At 37.1% G+C, this 18,339-nt stretch overlaps 1 protein-coding gene across 1 annotated transcript; it reads left to right on the forward strand.

Annotated features, from left to right (window-relative positions):
* The first annotated feature begins 2,119 nt into the window (after positions 1–2,119).
* TNFSF13B (TNF superfamily member 13b) lies at positions 2,120–15,543 on the forward strand. The gene is made up of 6 exons (XM_080377725.1): positions 2,120–3,307; positions 3,391–3,496; positions 11,437–11,493; positions 11,824–11,936; positions 12,033–12,183; positions 13,879–15,543. The coding sequence occupies exons 1-6, from the start codon at positions 2,981–2,983 to the stop codon at positions 13,989–13,991; spliced, it is 867 nt and encodes a 288-aa protein (XP_080233851.1). The 5' UTR covers positions 2,120–2,980; the 3' UTR covers positions 13,992–15,543.
* Positions 15,544–18,339: the final 2,796 nt, after the last annotated feature.

The raw sequence follows: 18,339 nt of genomic DNA on the forward strand, positions 1-18,339 counted from the left end.
CATGATTACTGCTGCCTCTTATTTTTGCTTAATATTATGCTCCGGTGTATATATCCAAATATTACGCTTCTTTCTGAGAGCTCATGTTCAGCTGGAGTCAACGCTCTCCCATATCTGCTAATGGAAGGCAAATCTGAGCACTCCTTTAGCCCTCTTCAGTCATACCTTAGGTTAAAATGCAGAAGAAAGTGCACATGTGTTCATCTAACTGACTTTGCTTCAAGTAGATAAAGGATACTTTGCAGCTCTGCCAACACAAGGGATCATAAGGTCAATATGTTATGATGAGACATAGTGGCAAGCATCAAGGCAACGTCTCCATGCTCTAGGCTCTGCAACTAGCATTGGGGTTTGTTGTTGTTTTTTTTTTTTTGGTTTGGGTTTGTTCTTGGGGTTTTTTTAGTCATTTTTCTGGGTTTTTACTTTAATTAGTATCTGAAATTTACTGAAAATTCATTTGATTGTGTTTAAGGAGTTGAGCAACTCCCGTTTTATTATTCGTGTATTTTATGTAAACCCCTTATGTAATAATTTCTAGGCTATTCATGTTGGTTTTCATGATTGATCTCTCACTGTCATTATTTATTGTTCCACTATGGTTTTGTCATCACAAAAGATGTCTAAGATTATCTTTTCTTTCAATTCACTTAAATTCTTATGAAGCTATAGAATAACAAGATTGCAAACAGTGATCTCTTTGATACTCAACTAGAAATACCTGTTGAATTTAGCGATTTGCTGTATGGGGGCTGTTCTGATTTTCCTCATGTCTCCTTTGAATTTCTCATTTATCAGAATGATAAGCAAGAGAAAGCCAAATTTTTTACAGAAGTCCTCTGTGTCACCACAGTAATTTTATCAGCCTGAATACTGACCCCATTTGAAGAAGGTGTGGAGGCTGAGAACAGCCTATTTTCTTTCGAAGTGTTTAGAGTGATGCTAATTATATACCTGTCTGTTGTTTTCTTATATGTTAATGACCACAGAGGTCTCAGCCAAATGTTTCTCAGTATTCCTGGATAGCCAGTTATAACTTTCGTTCTCTCACTTGGTTTAGTTTTCTTAAATAGCAATTATTTTCCAGCTGTCATGTTGTTTTATTTTTGCAACACAGTCAGTACTAGGCTGGTAGCGTTCTGATGTCTAGCGATACTTCAAGGCATGCCTGCTTAGTTCTAAAAGTTGTTTATTCTGTTCCAAAAAACCTACCTTAGTTCATCTTAAATTTCCTTCAAAATGCAGCCCTGTTTACACCTTAACTGAGCCTTGAGAAGAGGTACAGACACAATATGGTATTCTGCCTGTATTCCACTCTGCACTAATTTCTATGTAATTTCTCACAGTATGTGTATGCTTTCTAGAGGCATGTAAAGAGATATGGTATAATTTTTTTCCCTCTGCATTTAGGAAAATAATTACATGTCTCTGCAGGATATTGGGTGGTTGCTAGCAGTGGCAAAGTAAGGGAAAGTGTGCCTTGCATCACAGTGGAAGATGATAAAGCTTATAATAACCCTCAGTTTCTCATAGTCTTAAGTAGGAGTGGGAGAAGCTAGGAAGTTGTTACTCTATTGTTGCTTCTTCTTCCTTCTTCTCAACAGAATCAGCTTGATCTGAACTATTCAGAAGGGTGTTGCTATGAGGTTTCATTACACAGTATTCAAACAGACCTGTAAAGTTCTCTCTCTCACAAAGATAAAGTTTACTGAACATGGTAAAAAAAAAAAAAAAATTAGAATCCAGTGGTGGAGTTGACTTGTTGATTTTATTTGGAATTGTGATGCTTTTTGATTATTTTTTTTTTCTGTCCCAGACCACTGAAACTTTTAACGAAGTGGTAAAACCTTAATTTTGTGTGAGAAGGCAATACAAAAAGGATATGTACCTGCTTGGGATATTTAAGTAGCCTTGCTGCAGAGAAGAAAGGAATTCCTAATGCAGGGTTTTCAGATGAAAGGACTAGTAAAAACTTAAAAAGATGAGCTTAAGCCAGACACTCAGGATTCACCTCAAAAACTTAAGAGTGCATGTTTAATTATTTTTTTTTAATTCTGTAGATGTTATTTTCCTTCTACACCCCTCTGCCCTCTTCCCCTCTCTGTTCTTATTTTCCCCTCTCTTACTCCTTCCCATCCTCTAGTTTTCACCCCTTCTAGTCCTTGTCCCTATCCCCCACAAGTTTCATTTCCCCACTTCTCTGTGTCCCCTTTTGCATTAATTCAGGTCCTTGAATTCTATAGAGAAACTATATTTATTAGAAAAGTTTAATAAAAAGTCATACTTTTTCAGGTTAGTATGATAAATTGAACTGCAGAATCTGCAGCTTCATACAGATGAGAGAAGAGTAATTTGTTACTCACGCCTGAGAATATTTTCACTATTGTGTTGAGAAAACCACCAAAATTTTTGTTTGAATAGGTTGGCCCTTTTGTAGGTATATAGGCACTTTAGATATGAATATATGTATTCCTATATACGATATAATATATATACACAGTACATCTATATACCCACCCACACGCAGGCATACACATTGTCATCTGTGTATGTCTTTTAAGTAGCCCTGGATGATAAGCTGCCGGGAAACCTCACATTGTTTCTGCACTTCTAGATAAGGCTCTACTTTACCAGTGGTACTGTCTGTGCCTAAATATAATGGGAAATGGTAATAGCAAGCTGCCACATAAATAAATAGTTGAAAGTGAAAGGAGGAAGGTACAATCAGCAAGCAGCTTGCGAGAAAGTATTCATTTCCAAAATGCAGCAAAGAAAGAAGAAAACTAAACAGAGACTGAATCTTAAATGTTCACTCTGTACATTAATGATTCTATCAAGTGCTTCATATGACAGGAAATGATCTGGGCGTTTTGTTCACTTATTCTGGATGCCCTTAGTTTCAGAGAGCAACTGGTAACATGGATTGCACCTCGGAAGGGGACAGCTGAACTCTCCCTCTGGCTTTAGTGAGGAAAGAACAGCGATGAAATCCGTGGACTGTGTGCACGTCATCCAACAGAAGGATACCGCCTCCTCTCCCTCTGCCCCCCCTGGTGCTGCTTCAGGCACCACGGGACTTTTTTCTGTCACATTCCTTTGGCTTGCAATGCTCCTGTCCTCTTGTCTTGCAGCAGTGTCTCTTTACCATGTTATCACCCTGAAAACAGAACTAGAAGCCCTGCGCAGTGAGCTGATCTACAGGGTCCAGGCAAGGTCTCCACTAGACCGGCCACCCGTGTCCCCTGATGAAAATAAAGTGGGTGCCCCTGCCTCTTCCCTCCTGCAAGTGTCTGCAGCCGGTGGCAGGCAGGTAAGCTGCAGGGGTGGGTTTTGGCTTGCAGGGGATGAGCAAACGTCAGGCTGCTTTTACTGACTGTCGCTTCTCCTCATTAGGAGAACAGGCTTCCAGGTCCTGGCCCAACTGAAAGCTTCCAAAAGGAAATCTGGAACGGGAGCAGAAACAGGGGGAGACGGTCTGTTGTCCACACAGAAGAAAAAGGTAAATAGCATCCTGTGGCATGGGTTGGGGTGCCGCAGTTGGATACTGTCTTCAGAAAAGCAGCAGTGCTTGACTTGTGTCTTCTCCTGTCAGCCCATCCGTGCTCCCAGAGCCCATTACAGTTTTCACAATTATTGCTGAATGAATGGTGTTAACCATGGGCACATTCTCTTACTGGTTCCCATGCTGTTTAAGGTACCAGGTGTTAATGCTATCTGCAGGTTGAACTTTCATCCTTAAATCCCAAATCTGCTTCTTGTAACAAGTATTTCTTGATGATGCAGTAGACTTGAGTAAGGCAACTTTAAACCGTTCAGGCTGTGAATTGCTCAGTTCTAAATCCAACAGTCTCAACTCAGGGTAATGCCTAGCGTGTTTCTCTCTGATCAATAGTAGGGAGGGAAAGCTATAATTAAAAATGCCAAGTCATTTTTCTGGGAAAATATGCTCATTGTAAAAAAGAGAAGTAGAAAGAAAGGTCCTTAACTTCAGGGAAGTAGGAGCTTTCAAAGAGAAAGTCTGGCTTGTACCTGTCAAAAGAGGCAGGCTACAAGGAATTCAGTGGTTTAGCATCATTTCTACATTAAAACAATCTTGTAATATAATTAGGAAAAATAATAAAGCATGCCTATCCAATAAATTATTTTCTATCGTGGCCTTTTTAAAAGGTGCTGCAGAGAACACTGAAGACTGCTCCTTAAAAGACTTCTGATGTGTATTACAATATTGGAGTATTAATGGGATATATTTGTTTCCTTTGGGGATAAAATGCCTATTTTTTTTTTCTTTTTCTAAACACAGTGATGCCTGATAGGATGAAGTGCAGCATTTTATTGTAACAATTTGCATACATACTCTAGTTGCACTGACAAACTAAAAATGTTCCTGAGCTGCTAAATCCTCTTACAGATACTTTTAGTTAGTTTGTTATAACTGATGAAAGCTGATATCCTAAATTATTGATAGATGAAGTTAAAATGGAGTAATTTGCAGGCAAAGACTAAATCAAACTTCGCTTAAAATGTGCTTTTAAATGACTAACTAATGTGAAATATATTCCATTTAAGCTTCAGCAAGCTAAATGATATTTAAGTTGTAGAGTATAATCACTCTGCTTACCACAAATATTCTCAAAAGAGAATATTCATTTAGGACATCACCCAAAATCCATAGGTTTAAATGGGATTTATTCCATCTCTTTCATTAGTAGTCTTTGGTTCATGATCTTGGCTAAGAGTGATTTCGCAAACAGGATAGAGGACAAGATTGCTTAAATTGTATTTCTTGTAGCCTGTTTCCTATCACAGGAGCTACAGAGCTTCTCTGCTTTCCCCATCCTAGCAACTCCCAGATAAACACTAGTGATGTAAAACATAAGCATCACCAAAAATAAGAAGGCATGTCTTTTTTTAAATGAATGTTATAGCATTAGTACTCTACTAGTTATCCAGTTCCCTTCATGGTAGCTTACACGTTTATTCTTATTGCTATTTGAGGATGTATGGGGGAGATGAGGGGTTCTGGGCTCCTCAGCTGTGCTTCTGGCAGACTTGAGATTCTTCTCATCAGGTAGCCACCTCTGATTATAGCTATTTCCCTTTATTCACATAAAATTCTAATTAAGCTACTTATTTCTGTAAGCTTTATTTTAAAGATACAGCTGGCTTTAAAATAGTTTAGGGTGAAGAAAGCATAGAATATGAACATTCATTTAAAAGGGGAAAGCTACCTAGGTTGACCTACTACCAAACTGTTTTCTAACACGAAAATCATATTTTTGTGTATAAAGAAGAAAAAAGTAAATTAAAAATCTTGCATTTATATAAAAGGTCATCTGTTATACAGGGTCACCTTTCTGCCTGCTCTAATTACAACAAATTAAGCTTGTCAGAGTTCAGTAAGACGTTACATTTTCTCAGATCAGATTTCACTCATGACCATGAACCTACTAGTCAATGTTACATTTTGCTTTAGCAGAGTGAAGTAAGAGAATATGGTGTTGTTCATGGTGCTGAATCCTGTCTGTTGCTTGGTCATGTACACAGAATTACTGGCCCTACATTTTGATCTTCTCACGTCAATTTCTGGGAACCAGAATTCTGACAGCCTCCAAATCATGCTGTGGATGCGCTGCACTCATTTTGGTACAATAGCAGATAAATTAGGGTATTGAGTGAGGTGCTTTGTTCTTGTCCTATTTCTGTGTGCTTCAACAAGGTCTCAGAGTAGAGCCTGGTCTCATAATTAATTGTTGACCTATAATTTCACTTTCACTTTAACATAGACCAATTACTTAGAAAATGAATACTTGAAAATGTCACTGATGCCCAATTGCTTCTCTTGTGCTTCATCGGAGACTAGAAGTAAAATATAGAACCATGACTTCGTTTGTAAATAAGGTTGTGGTTCAATTCTGTTTTCTTTTTAAACTTTAATTATTGAATTCCAGAAATGGATGCCCCATGATTCTTTTTAGGCCCAGCACAGCCATTCCTAAACATAAGGAATTTCCTTTTTTTTTTTTTTTTTTTTTTTTTTATTTACTTGATGGTGTGTGTGTAGAAGTGGCCAAAAATTAGAATTTTAATTAAAATGACTATTGGATGAAAGTGGATCTAACACAGTATTGTTCTTTCATATATTTATGGGGAAGGCATTTGCTTGTGTTCATGCGTAAAACTGTTAGTCACCAGTAGTTGTACATTTTGTGCCTTGAGAAAATTTCCAGCTCAAGTAGGCTGAAGAAATGGGTTTCAAGCATCAATTCCAAATAAAGCTGCACAGTTAGCAGTCAGAACCAGAGGTCTTGATACAGTGAGTAGGAGTTAATGGGTAATTTTGAAAGGTACGTATTATTAATATGTAGGCAGATAGATAATTTAACCACTTGTGGCAAATGCCATGTCAGGACACATAAGAAGAGATACAATTTTTCTTATTTCTCTTTCTTTTTATCAATTTTGCCTGTAGAGGAAAAACACTACACAACAAAAGCCTCTCCTGAATTTTATACCCTGTTCACAATTGTTGATTGACTTGCCTGCGTGTTTCTCTCTAAATTGTAAGTGTGCTTGAGTCCAGGAACAAGATATACATTCCATTACGTAAGCCAGTTCAATGTATGAATATCAAGTTTCATTTACATGCTCTCTCTATGCCTTGTTCTGATCACTATTGTGGGATTCTGATTCCCATGGCCAGCTAGGGAGGTGAGCATCAGGTCTTCTGTAAACTCAAATTTAGGTGACATTCTGCTGTAATCAGACTGGAGCACCTGTGGACTGTATTGACTTTGGTGTATTGAGGATATCCATCTGACCCAGTCTGATTGCATGTATGGAAGGAACTGAGGAGAAAGCCTAACTAATTCCACAGAGCAGTGAGGCGGGCTAACCTGGCATGTGACTTGGCACAATTATTTTTTACTGGTGGTTCCTGGGTTCTACTCCAGTATCAGTTGTGTCCATGGGAAGAAACTATTGCCATGCAAGTGTGGTGTATGAGTTGTGAGAATTTTGCCATTCGTCTTGTTATAATTGCCTTACTGGCAAACTGATACATTTGCTTTGGCAAATTGGTACATTTGTTGGTCAGAAGTGTTTTATGTTGTTGTTTTACATCTCTTTGATAGGGATAGAAAGAACTTTTACAAGTGGAACTTGACTTTAGTGATCTTTGAATCAAGAAACCTAACCTTTTGTTACTAATCTAAACAAATGCCACATATAAAATTCCCTTGCCAAGTACTCAAAATACTTATTTATTGTTCAAAGAAGGGAAATACAAGACTTCTCTTAATTAAAAAAAACAAAACACCACCAAAACAATGCCTACTTCTTGTCTTTTTTGTTTCTGCTGACATCAGTCTAACTCAAAAGGAAGTAAGCCTTTCTATATGAAAGGACAGAAAATTACTTGATACAACGCCTGCAATTTTACATGAAGTATTCTACCTACTGAATGAATGAATCAGTGCTGTGTATTATGCAGAACACTGTGCCTGTAATTTTTAAAAAAAATATTCTTCTTCATACTGTATAATAGAAGTCTACATGAAGTATTCTTAATTTGTAGTGAATTATTTCCTTATTATTCTTACTGTAACACGTTAGTGGTTAATTCTGTTAAGGTCAAAATAGTGCTACCAGTACTTCAAAGATATTTGTTAGATCTGAGTCATATTAATAGCTATGACCAAGCTATTTTAATACAGGGACTGATTTAATCCATGATTAATGCCATATAAAGAGTTCTTAATTAAAAAGCATAAAAATGCACAAGCAAGAAGTAAAAGATCTCTTGTGGTGAGAAATGAAGAAGTTAAGGAAGAAGAACTGCAAATTGTTGAGAACACTCGTATCATTTATAAATTTAATTATCTAGTGTTTAAGTATGTTTGGGAAGTCTACACAGAACAGATCTAGGCCAAAGAAGAAACCTAAACGAGCAGGTCTGTTTTTCAAGGTTCAGGTTTTTTGCGTGTTTTTGTTCCAGCAAAAATTGAGGTAAATGTCTGGGGCCTCAGATATCGAAACTTTAGAACTTATACATGAGTTCACACATAATAAACCTGACATTTTGTTTGAAAGGATCGTGAAGTTAGATTGCACAATATTAAAATGATTATGCAACTTAAATATTACAAAAATGTGCATGGAAGGGCAAAGTGGATTTTACCAATATTGAGTCTTAAATCATGCAGATACGCATAAAGCTGCGTTCCTATCCTGCTGCAAAAGCTAGCTTTTAAAAAAAAAAATAATTTGTGGTTACATTGCTCAACTGGTGCAGATCACATCCTTTCATGTGCTGGCTGTGGTTTCTAAAGGCATCTGGAGTCACTAACTTCTCCAGAATCGGCTGTTCTGTTAATGGAAGAAGACAGACTGAAATGTTCTTCTCCCCACCCACATCATGCAGAGCCGTGAAAATCAGAAAGGGAAAAAAAAAAAAAAAAAAAAAAAAAAAAAAAAAGAAAAAGAAAAAAAAAGCTTATCAAAGCAAAGCTATTATATGAAGTCACAAGAGGATGGGGCACACTTTATTGTTCTAGATATACTGTTTCATACAGCTCGATCTCATCGTGAAACAGACTAGATATTTTTACACATTTTTAAGACTTATTTTATGAATCCTGTGTTGTTTGCATTATTAAGTATTAAAAAATCCTTTAGACTACAAAGCTGATGCTTAGGTTTGATTTCCACTGGGCTGAAGGCCATTCAGGTAGAGCTTTTGATTTGTCAGTTTGAGTACTGACAGTGACGTTTCAACCCATATTTTGTGATGCATATATTCTTAATATTGTACTTCAGGTAAGATTTGGGTCCTTCTTGGAAAAAAAAATCGCTAACATTTCTTAACAGTGTTAACTTTTTACTGAAAAATCCTGTTAATTTACCCAGAAAAATATACTCTGTATATCCATATCTTCTTAATAGTAGTGTTGTTCACTCTGAATTTGTTTCAATAAATGACTTAATTTTAAGCATGCATGTATTTCCACTGAGGTCAAAGTGAAGTACTTTGGCTTGAAGCATGTACCAGAAATAGTAACGTGTCAGTCTTGGCTTTTGAATATTTTTTGAAGCATGTTGTTGTTCAATCCTTTAAACACTTTTTTAGATATTATTTGTCCTTTGTGGCTTTAGGTAAAATAGCCATTGTGCTAGTTTGTCCTCTTTATTGTCATGAATGACACTGTTGTATCCATATTTCTCCGTGAAAAACAAGCTTACTATATTCTTTGAAGCCTTATTTCTACTACATATGCTAAAGAAGGACCCATTGAGATATTTTTAGAGAATATATGTAGATTTGATATCTGTAGAATAAAGGAGAGTTGGTATGTGTTTTAAAAAGTGGAAAAGGTCTTGGACTATACTGACTTGCTGATTTTAATTACTGTGTAGCCGTTCTCAGCAGTGATGACTAGTGTTTCAATGCTGCAAACAACGGAAACATAAATACAAACTTGCAAACTGTGAATCAAGTTTGCAGAGCAGGTTTAACAAGGGTTGCTAAAGTGGCCGTAACTGTCCCTGCCTGTGGACACGTCTCGTTTGTACCCAGCTGGAGAGCAGCTGGTAAGTGGGAATCGTAACAAATCTTCCCTTGTTTGGCTAGTGGAAAAATCCAGTGGCCACGCTCGTGAGTTCTTTTAAAAGCAGGAATTAAAGCTTTGATTTAGCTTACTGAAGTACTAGGGAATCTGCAAACTCCGTTCACTAGGAAGGCACTGTGCCTCAAAGGAGACTGATTTGATACCTTGTGAAATAAAAAGCCTGATGTGTTTTGTTGTGTGACTCCAGAAAATAAAAAAATTTATTTGGAAGCTTCTTTTTCAGAAAATTCTGTCACCCACAAGCGTGATACAAAAATGACTGAAGTGTAATACTTTTTTGATTTTGTGTTGGTTTGGTTTTTCTATTCCTCATCAGCAGGCTGGGAATTCAGATGCCTGTAAATTCTTGGTTTGAAAATCTATAGACTTTGGCACATTATGATGAGTATTGATAGAAATCAAGGACACGTTCCAGTGTAGGAGACAGGACCTTGCAGGATAGTGTTAACCTAAGCACAGCTCAGGTGCTGTGATCATTGTAACATCGGAGCCTTCCCAGACGTGTGCTTGAATCTTTGTCCACTGCCAGTTGGCACTGCTGAGTGCTGGTGAGCATCCAGCCCTCTTCTGGTGTTTTCAGGCTGGTCCCCTTGGAAAGGAGACATAGATACAGGGAGAGGCTGCTTTCTACTCAGATCCTCTCGCTACCTGCCGTGCAGCAAGGGGTTTGTGCTGCTGGGCACTTGGTTGCACAAGTGAGTGCCACTCACAGATGTAAAAAAAGGATCCCATGGAGCAGAACACTGCCCAAAATAGCAAGAGCAGCCAAGTCTGACTCGTAGCCTTCTTACCTGAAAAGAGGTAAACAAAAATGGGGATTCAGCAACCTATAGCAGAATTTTCTTCTCTTGAGTCTTAGTAAATTCATTGGGTCTCTGCCAAGCACAACAAATGTTACTACTCTGTTTTTCAACCTTCTAAGTAGTACTAGAACCAGATGTTTTCATTAAAATCTGCTCTAAGCAAATGCAACTATCCTTTTTTTTCTTAGTTCTGTGACATTTATGCTTAACAGATTTTTTTACACAATCTTTGTTTCACTTGAGCCAATATTGTTAACATGCCAGAATATTCTTCTCTGATCAAACTCCTAGTTTCTCATTAGTGTCACCAGTCTCTACAGTTTTGAGCAACACATCAGTTTTGACAGATACTAAGATATTTGTTATGTGTGTATTAATTTGATAAGTCATCTCTGTATCTTCCCTCTTCATTTCAGTATACATTGATTCAGTGTGGATATCCGAAAACATATTTTACATATATATATATATATATATATATATGGATTTTGAGGATTTATTTTGAAAGTACCATGTAACCCATATATATGACTAATATTTCACAGCAGCTATGACTGGAGACTAACTTCTTTAAATAGTGTGCTATCATTAGAAAAAAGATATCTATCATAGCTGGCAGGGTTGGAGGTTTTTTGAGCTTTTGCTTAGAAAATTAACAAGGCTAATTGATCTGATGATTCCTAGCTCATTTGACATAGTGCTACATTTTTTCAATTACATTAGGACCAGAGATTAAAACAAGCAAGTATTACTTGTGCTGCTGAGCCCTCCTACTTAGCTGCATCATCTCTGGATGTTATTTAGTACGTGTTGCCGTATGAATTTTGCTTTGACACGTTTGTGTAAGATCTGCATTAAAATTAGTAGATTATGTTTTCAAATAAGTGGTGAGACTGAGAGAAGGTGGGGGGTTTATGTCCTCCTTTCTTTTTTTAAAAAAATAGTTTCAAAAGTTTACTCTGTTGTGTTACTGATTTACATTTCTTTGGTTTGAAAATGCTTTCATTTTGTAGTGCTTCAGGCCTGCTTGCAACTGATCGCTGACAGCAAAAGTGATATCCAGCAGAAAGGTAAGAATATGTTCCATTATTTATAGCTAACTATTGTGTGTATTAACTCTTCCATCCAATATCAAAGCAGTAACTGAGCTATGTCACTAAATATTTAAACAAAAAAAAAAAAAAACAAACAAACAACAAAAAAAAATGAGCGGAAGAAAGTTAGAAAAAAAGAGGTCCCTGCATCTGGGCAGCTCTTGCAAATATCCTCTTTTCAGTGGGGAAATCCAGATAGTGAGACTGGAAGTCTTGACTAGAAGTCAGCTTTGTTACTTTCTTAATTTTCATCTGCCAAAAATTAACTTTTCTTTCTGATTACCCCAAAATTATTGTTTCTTTTAGATGATTCAAGCATTGTCCCTTGGCTTCTGAGCTTTAAACGTGGAACAGCTCTGGAAGAACAAGGAAATAAAATAGTGATCAAAGAAACAGGATATTTTTTCATATATGGCCAGGTGAGAAAGCTCAATTCATTTCAGCATCTGACTTTTTAAATGTCTTTTGATGTCTCCATACAGTATGTTTGAAATCTGCACCTCTTCATTCTGCAGGTTTTGTATACAGATACGACATTTGCTATGGGACATCTAATACAGAGGAAGAAGGCCCACGTGTTTGGTGATGATCTCAGCTTGGTGACATTATTTCGTTGCATCCAAAATATGCCACAGTCTTATCCGAATAATTCTTGCTATACTGCTGGTAAACATCTACATTTTCCTTCTCATTTGAAAATAAACTGTATCATATAGAATCTGTAGTGTTGGGTGATTAAGTATTGTGGCAGCTGTAAAGAAAAAGGACTGCAGTCATGGATCTGGTTAATTACAAAATTACAGAATACTTTCAAAAAATACAGTTTTATATGAAGTGTCAGCAGTTGGAGGGTATGCTTCTAACTTAGGTGATCTGAACAATTCTCCTCTCTCCATTGACTATATAATGTGGTTGGATGCTTTGGTGCTTTCAGTTCGATGCCTGAAGCAGACAAAAGGAGGACATACTGTCCTTACTGAAGAACTCAGTTTAACTTAGGGGTTGAATCCCTTCATTTAGTTATCCCAATAAAATATTCAGAAGCCGTGTTTTGCTTTAAAACATATATATGAATTTTAGCCACCCAATTTTTGCATACCTTACTGTGGGATTTCCAAAAATATTTCTTATCAGCTTAATTTTCTAGTCTTTGTATTGGCTGATGCAGTTTTACTCTTTGTTTAGATGAAAAATAGTTAATTCCTGTAAGGAGCTCTTTCTGACTGCACAAATTAGAAACAGCACCAGAATGACCAATTAAAGTATTTAGTGCAAGGCCAGCAAGATCAATGCTTAATATATATGTATATTCCTGCAGTAGCATTTAAAGAATTACTGTCAAGGACTATTAAACCTCATTTGGTAGCTCTTCTCTGTCTGCCTTTCCCCCTTAATGATGGATTTGAGGGTTTTCTCTTTTGCTATTTTCCAGCAAGATCTGTGTAAATGAAAACTATCTTTTTTTAAAGTAGGTGACATTGAGTGATGGAATTGCCTATTGGCAAGTAATGACATTAAACAAATGAGATGGAGAAGGAAGCTAATTCTTTTTTTCAAAATAAAAATACATTAGATACTTCCTCCTGGCAATTGAGGCTCTCTGAACATTTTCTTTTAACTTTCTGCCCCTCCCACACATTCTGGCATCATAACCACCTTCAGTTACATCTGTCCTCTTATTTCACCCTTGTATTACTCACCCCCTTTCTTTACTAGGATCTCTACTCCATCCTGCCACTTCATGGTTCCTGCTTCCCACCCTTTTGCTTTCACCTGGAAAACCAGATCTCACTGCAATATCTCATGCTGTCGAGCATGTGTTGCAGCAGGTGTTAGGTGTGTTCTCAGCTCAGTGACTCCAACTTGAAGGCAAGGTGCTCTCGGGTATCACATCAGCTGATGTGCGGCTGGCAGGAAGCAGACCTATGCGCTCTGCAGTTGCAGCGAATCAGCTGATGTCTGGTAGCTTCATTTGGCTGGTAAAGCTCATGAGACCTCCTCCAGAACTGTGGGAACTGAGATGTCTAAGAGCAGCAATACCCAGTGCTGACCTTGCCTTTCACATCACCATAACATGAGGAATCTGGGTACACCACTATTACAAATTTTTGCCACATTTTCTTCAGTGAACTGTGATATGCTGAGTACAGAGTGAAAAGCAGGTCCAGCTCCACAGAAGATCATGTGTCAGCTTTGGGCAGGCTGCAATTTGTAAGCTTGTGCCTAAAGATAAAAAAGCACTCCTCACAAGTAATAAGCCAAGCTTCTATTTGTAAGATGATGCGTAATTACTTTTAATACTGTTTATGAAAATAATGGTTTTCAAATATTAACTCAGAAATATTCCAAATCTTTTCCCAGGCATTGCGAAATTAGAAGAAGGGGATGAACTTCAACTTACAATACCACGAAGAAGGGCCAAAATATCCTTGGATGGAGATGGTACTTTTTTTGGTGCAGTTAGACTCCTCTGAAGCCCTTAATTTCTGTTATTATGCTTAATGCAGTTTTCTTCTTTTCCTATGCCTTTGTCAGGAAAAATATTGAATTGTAATAAAGCTGCCAATTCAGTCTCTCCCCATCCACCACCAGCTTCTGAGAACTTTTCTTCCGTTTAATAAGTGAACACAAAACAGGAAACACACCAGACAATTGTGAGATATAACCATCATGTGATTACCAGAAATCCAATTTCTTTTAGGCAAAGGGAGACTCTAAATAAAAACTGTAAAGCAATGTTCTTTTGGCTTTGAAATAAAATCTTGTCCATAAAGCATATCAAAGGAGTTGTCCATAAAGTATAGCATAAACAGAACCATTGACTACCAAATTATTATCCATAATTAAAAAGGAAAACTAAAAAGTACATCTTAGATTCACTTTGTTTCATCGATAAAATATATGAAGTATAAAGTATGAGGAAGAAACATCAAACAGTAGATTCCTCATCACAAAATAGAGGTATCAGGTGGGTTCTGGGTAGAGGGTTTTTGGGTTTTCTTTGATACCAAGATTTTGGGGAAGAAAAAAAGTCTAAATATATGGGATACTGAAACAAACTCCTCAGAAGTATGTAGACTAGCAGCCATTGGCTTGCTTCTTCCCTGTGAACACAAGGTGTATAAATTACTAAAATTTTGTAGCATTTGCTAATTAGAATTAATTTTACTTGGAAAAGGACATGTAAGATGCTCCAATCTTCAAAGCTTTCCTAGTCATCAAAGAATATGTGTATACTTCTTTGTAAGCAAGGCAAGGATAGAAAGAAACATGGTGAGATCAGACTCAATACAGTAGGTGGAATTGGATTTCTGGCTTCATATCTGCAGTCATATATAGATGTTGTGTATATATACACACAGTATATATATATGTATATGTATATATATGGAAGTATACACACACACGTATATAAGCCTTTGGCATTTGGGAATAGAATTTAATCTTTTGAATAGTTTATCCAATGGAAGTGTTACTGCATACTGATGTTCCGTATCTTTCTTGCTTTTTGCTGTGGTCCATTCTAGGCAGTATAATAAAAAGAAAAAAACACAATAAACCTGGAACAGACATTTGTTTCCCAGAAATCTGGGCTCAAACCCTAGGTTAACTATAGGCTTTTTCTGCAGTTTTGAATATATTGCTCAATTCTGTTTTACCAAAAAAAAAAAAAAAAAAAAAAATAAAAAATCAGTCCTGTAGAAAGTCTAAGCAGATATCTTTTTTTCTTTCCTTTTGTCTGTCTGGTTTGTTCAGTAGATAAGGTGTATGTTTTTTTTTACCCCAAGAATCCATGTGTAGTGGTGGTCAAGGTAATAACATGGTCAAGACTTCTAGGAATTATTGTAATAGAAATGGAAGTTGAATACTTATTCCACTGATCTTCAATGAAGTATTGAACTGCTAGTGGAATAGATAAAATAATAAAACCCACAGTAATTAAGTGTACTTAATTTGAACATATTTTTTAGGTGTTGAAAATTGTGTCATATAAGCTCATTTAGTAAAGATGCTTTGCATATTGCAGTCTCCTTGTCTGTTTTTATAAATTGTGCTGATTTGATTGAGTTCTCATTGTGATAGACAATAAATAAAAGAGATTTGGAACTAGGAATTATGGTCTATGGTAAACTAATGAAACAATTCAATATCTCTGGACTTCAGGAAGACATTTCAGCAATAAGCATGTGTGGATTACCACACTGGGTTCTTTTATGAGTCTTAACTACAATTTCAAAATGTCTGTGGAAGTTCTCCTTATTTATTTATGTGTCCTGAAGGTGAAGCTGCTGTTGCTTCTGCTGCTGATGATTGTTGTTATTATTGTAATTATTAATTAGCCTTGTTGTGCTAAGTTTGCCAAAAAGGCATTTCAAATCCTCTACAGGAACTCAGTTTAGCCAAAGGTTATGTAAGCTGCATGTAGGTAATATAATTGTTAGCATGTAGTGAGTTGTCTGTCATTATTGACATGCATTAAAGAGATGCTCAGAATCTCTACTCAGAACCTTGTTGATTTTAGCATTGTCTGATTATAGAAAAAAATGTTGTTACTGTTGCTTTCCCAGAGACTTGATGGCTAAACTTGCAAATTTAACTCTGGTATGAAAGTTTCCACAGTGGTTTCAGTGGGCTTGTCTGTGCTTAGCTTAAGCCAATTCTGGTGCTTGACACTTTAAAAGGTGTAGATTTGATATACACAGACACAGTGTGATATTTTAAACATATATCACATAGAAAAATTCTCTGAAGCTGAATCAGTTGTCGTCACTGCCCCTTTTCCTTGCCATATTTCTTCCTTCTGCTGCTGGTGAATGTGGATAGTGCAGATCTTTGGAAAGTGTTTGGTGTATGGTGTGGTTTGCAGGAAATCTTTTCTTTTCTGAGCAAAAAAGATTCTGAAATTGTTTCCTTCCTTTAGTAGGATGAAACTTAACCTCAAGTTTCTTCACAAAAAATGCGAAACATGAGAACTCACACTTTTGTGTGGAGAGTGCAGGTTGACAGACTATTCAGATATTTCTACTGACAAAGCTGGCAATTTTGTAGTTGTTGAATTAGTTTTCTGTTGGCTTTATGTGAAAACTTGTCTTTTTAAAATTAATCTGCTTCTGCACAAAGTTGAGTTTTAACAGATCAGCTTTTTCTGACCAAAGCAGGAAGAAAGCGATAAAACTTCATTGCTGATTGCTTTGCTAACAAACTGGTGATACAAGAGGTAGCAAAGTGCATCCAGACCACAATCATGCTTATGCTTCAGTTAGTGGGAATTACTGAAATCTTCTGCATTTGAGAGGTGTTATTTAGGTAAGTGTGGTAGGTAATGAGTAGTATCTAGTTGGCTCATACCATATTTCGCATTCTTATCAAGGACATCTAGTGTTTAAGATAGGTTTCTGTAAATGCAACAAACTGTGGGAATACTCTGGTTCTTTTTTGTGTGGTGTTGAGGAGCATCGTGGCAAACATGAGGGACTTGAACATTTTCTTTCCAGTACTTTTTTGCAGGAAGTGTGAGCCTGTATCATTCTTTCCTTTTTGATGATGTGTGGTGGGCAGATAAATAGCTGCTTTGAAACATGCAATTTGTATCTTAAAATGAAGAATGTGTCTGTTACAGAATGTGCATTACACACCCTACCAACCCACAGAGTATACTCATTACATGGCTCTCCCACCTCTGACTGCTTCTCAAATTGCTCAGAATTTGCCATTGTAAGACCTTAATTTCAGTTGTCCCATAGTTTTGCCAAACTTCCACTGCTGGAGTTGAGATTTTCTATGTCTCTGGTTTATGTCTGAGGTTAAATTGCCCTGGATAACTTCAGCCCCCAAAGCTCTACTTTTCTAAAAATGAGGGTAGGGAAAGTGTGTTGTTTGGATTTGATGTAATAATTTGGCTACTTTTTCTTTGGAAAGGTCTAGAGACTCTATGCTTTGAAAGAAGAAATGTGTGTAATGTGGGTTTTGCTTTGTTTTAATCAGGGTTTTCTTTCTTTCTTTCTTTCCTGTGCACTTATGTTTTGACAAGGTGTATGCATTTGAAAAATAACTTATGCTTTCTCCTGTTAAGCATAGTCTATCTCTATGGAACTTTCAAAAAGGAGAGGAAAATGTTCCCAGCAGTTTTGTCATTTGGCTGAGTCCATGGATTGCTACCATCTGTGAAATCTAAGGTTGCTTTTCAAGGTCAATCCAAGCAAAAGTGAGAAGGAAGCTGATGCAAATGCAGGCAACAGGGAAGCTAAATATTTGATGTAAAAAGGATCTAACAGAGTCTGCAGGTTACGTAGAGCTTAGGGGTGATGGGGGAAACAACACAGATTTGGAACTGGACTGCAGAAATTGGAGAGTCCCTAACTAGGATTTGATTGCTTGTGAAGTGAGGAGAAATGCAAAGGCATGAAATGGACTGGCTGTGAAAAGCTTGGGTACTAAGTAAGGTTAGGCAAAGACAGAAGCTATGTGGAAAAGGGCCAAAGGTTCCTGGGGGAAAGCAAGCTAAGCACACGTCTGCAGTGAGCCCTGACAGAGATGAAGGCTAACAGCATATTGCTCTTTATTGATAGGAGTGTCACCAGTAGATTAAGGGAAAGGATTATTCCCCTTTTCTTGGCAACTTTCAGAGTGTATTTGGGATACTGCACCCAGGTTTTGACACCCTACACCCCAAATACAAGAAGGACAGTGAGAGACTTGACAGAGTCCATATGTAATGAAAGGGGGTGGTTGGGGTGAAGCACACACACACGCCTTATGAGGAGGGACTGAGGGAAATGGGTTTGTCCAGCCTGGAGAAGAGGCTTGGGGGGGTCCTGATAG

The sequence above is a fragment of the Falco punctatus genome (assembly GCF_963210335.1).
Source record: "Falco punctatus genome assembly, chromosome: 2".
Lineage (NCBI taxonomy): Eukaryota > Metazoa > Chordata > Aves > Falconiformes > Falconidae > Falco > Falco punctatus.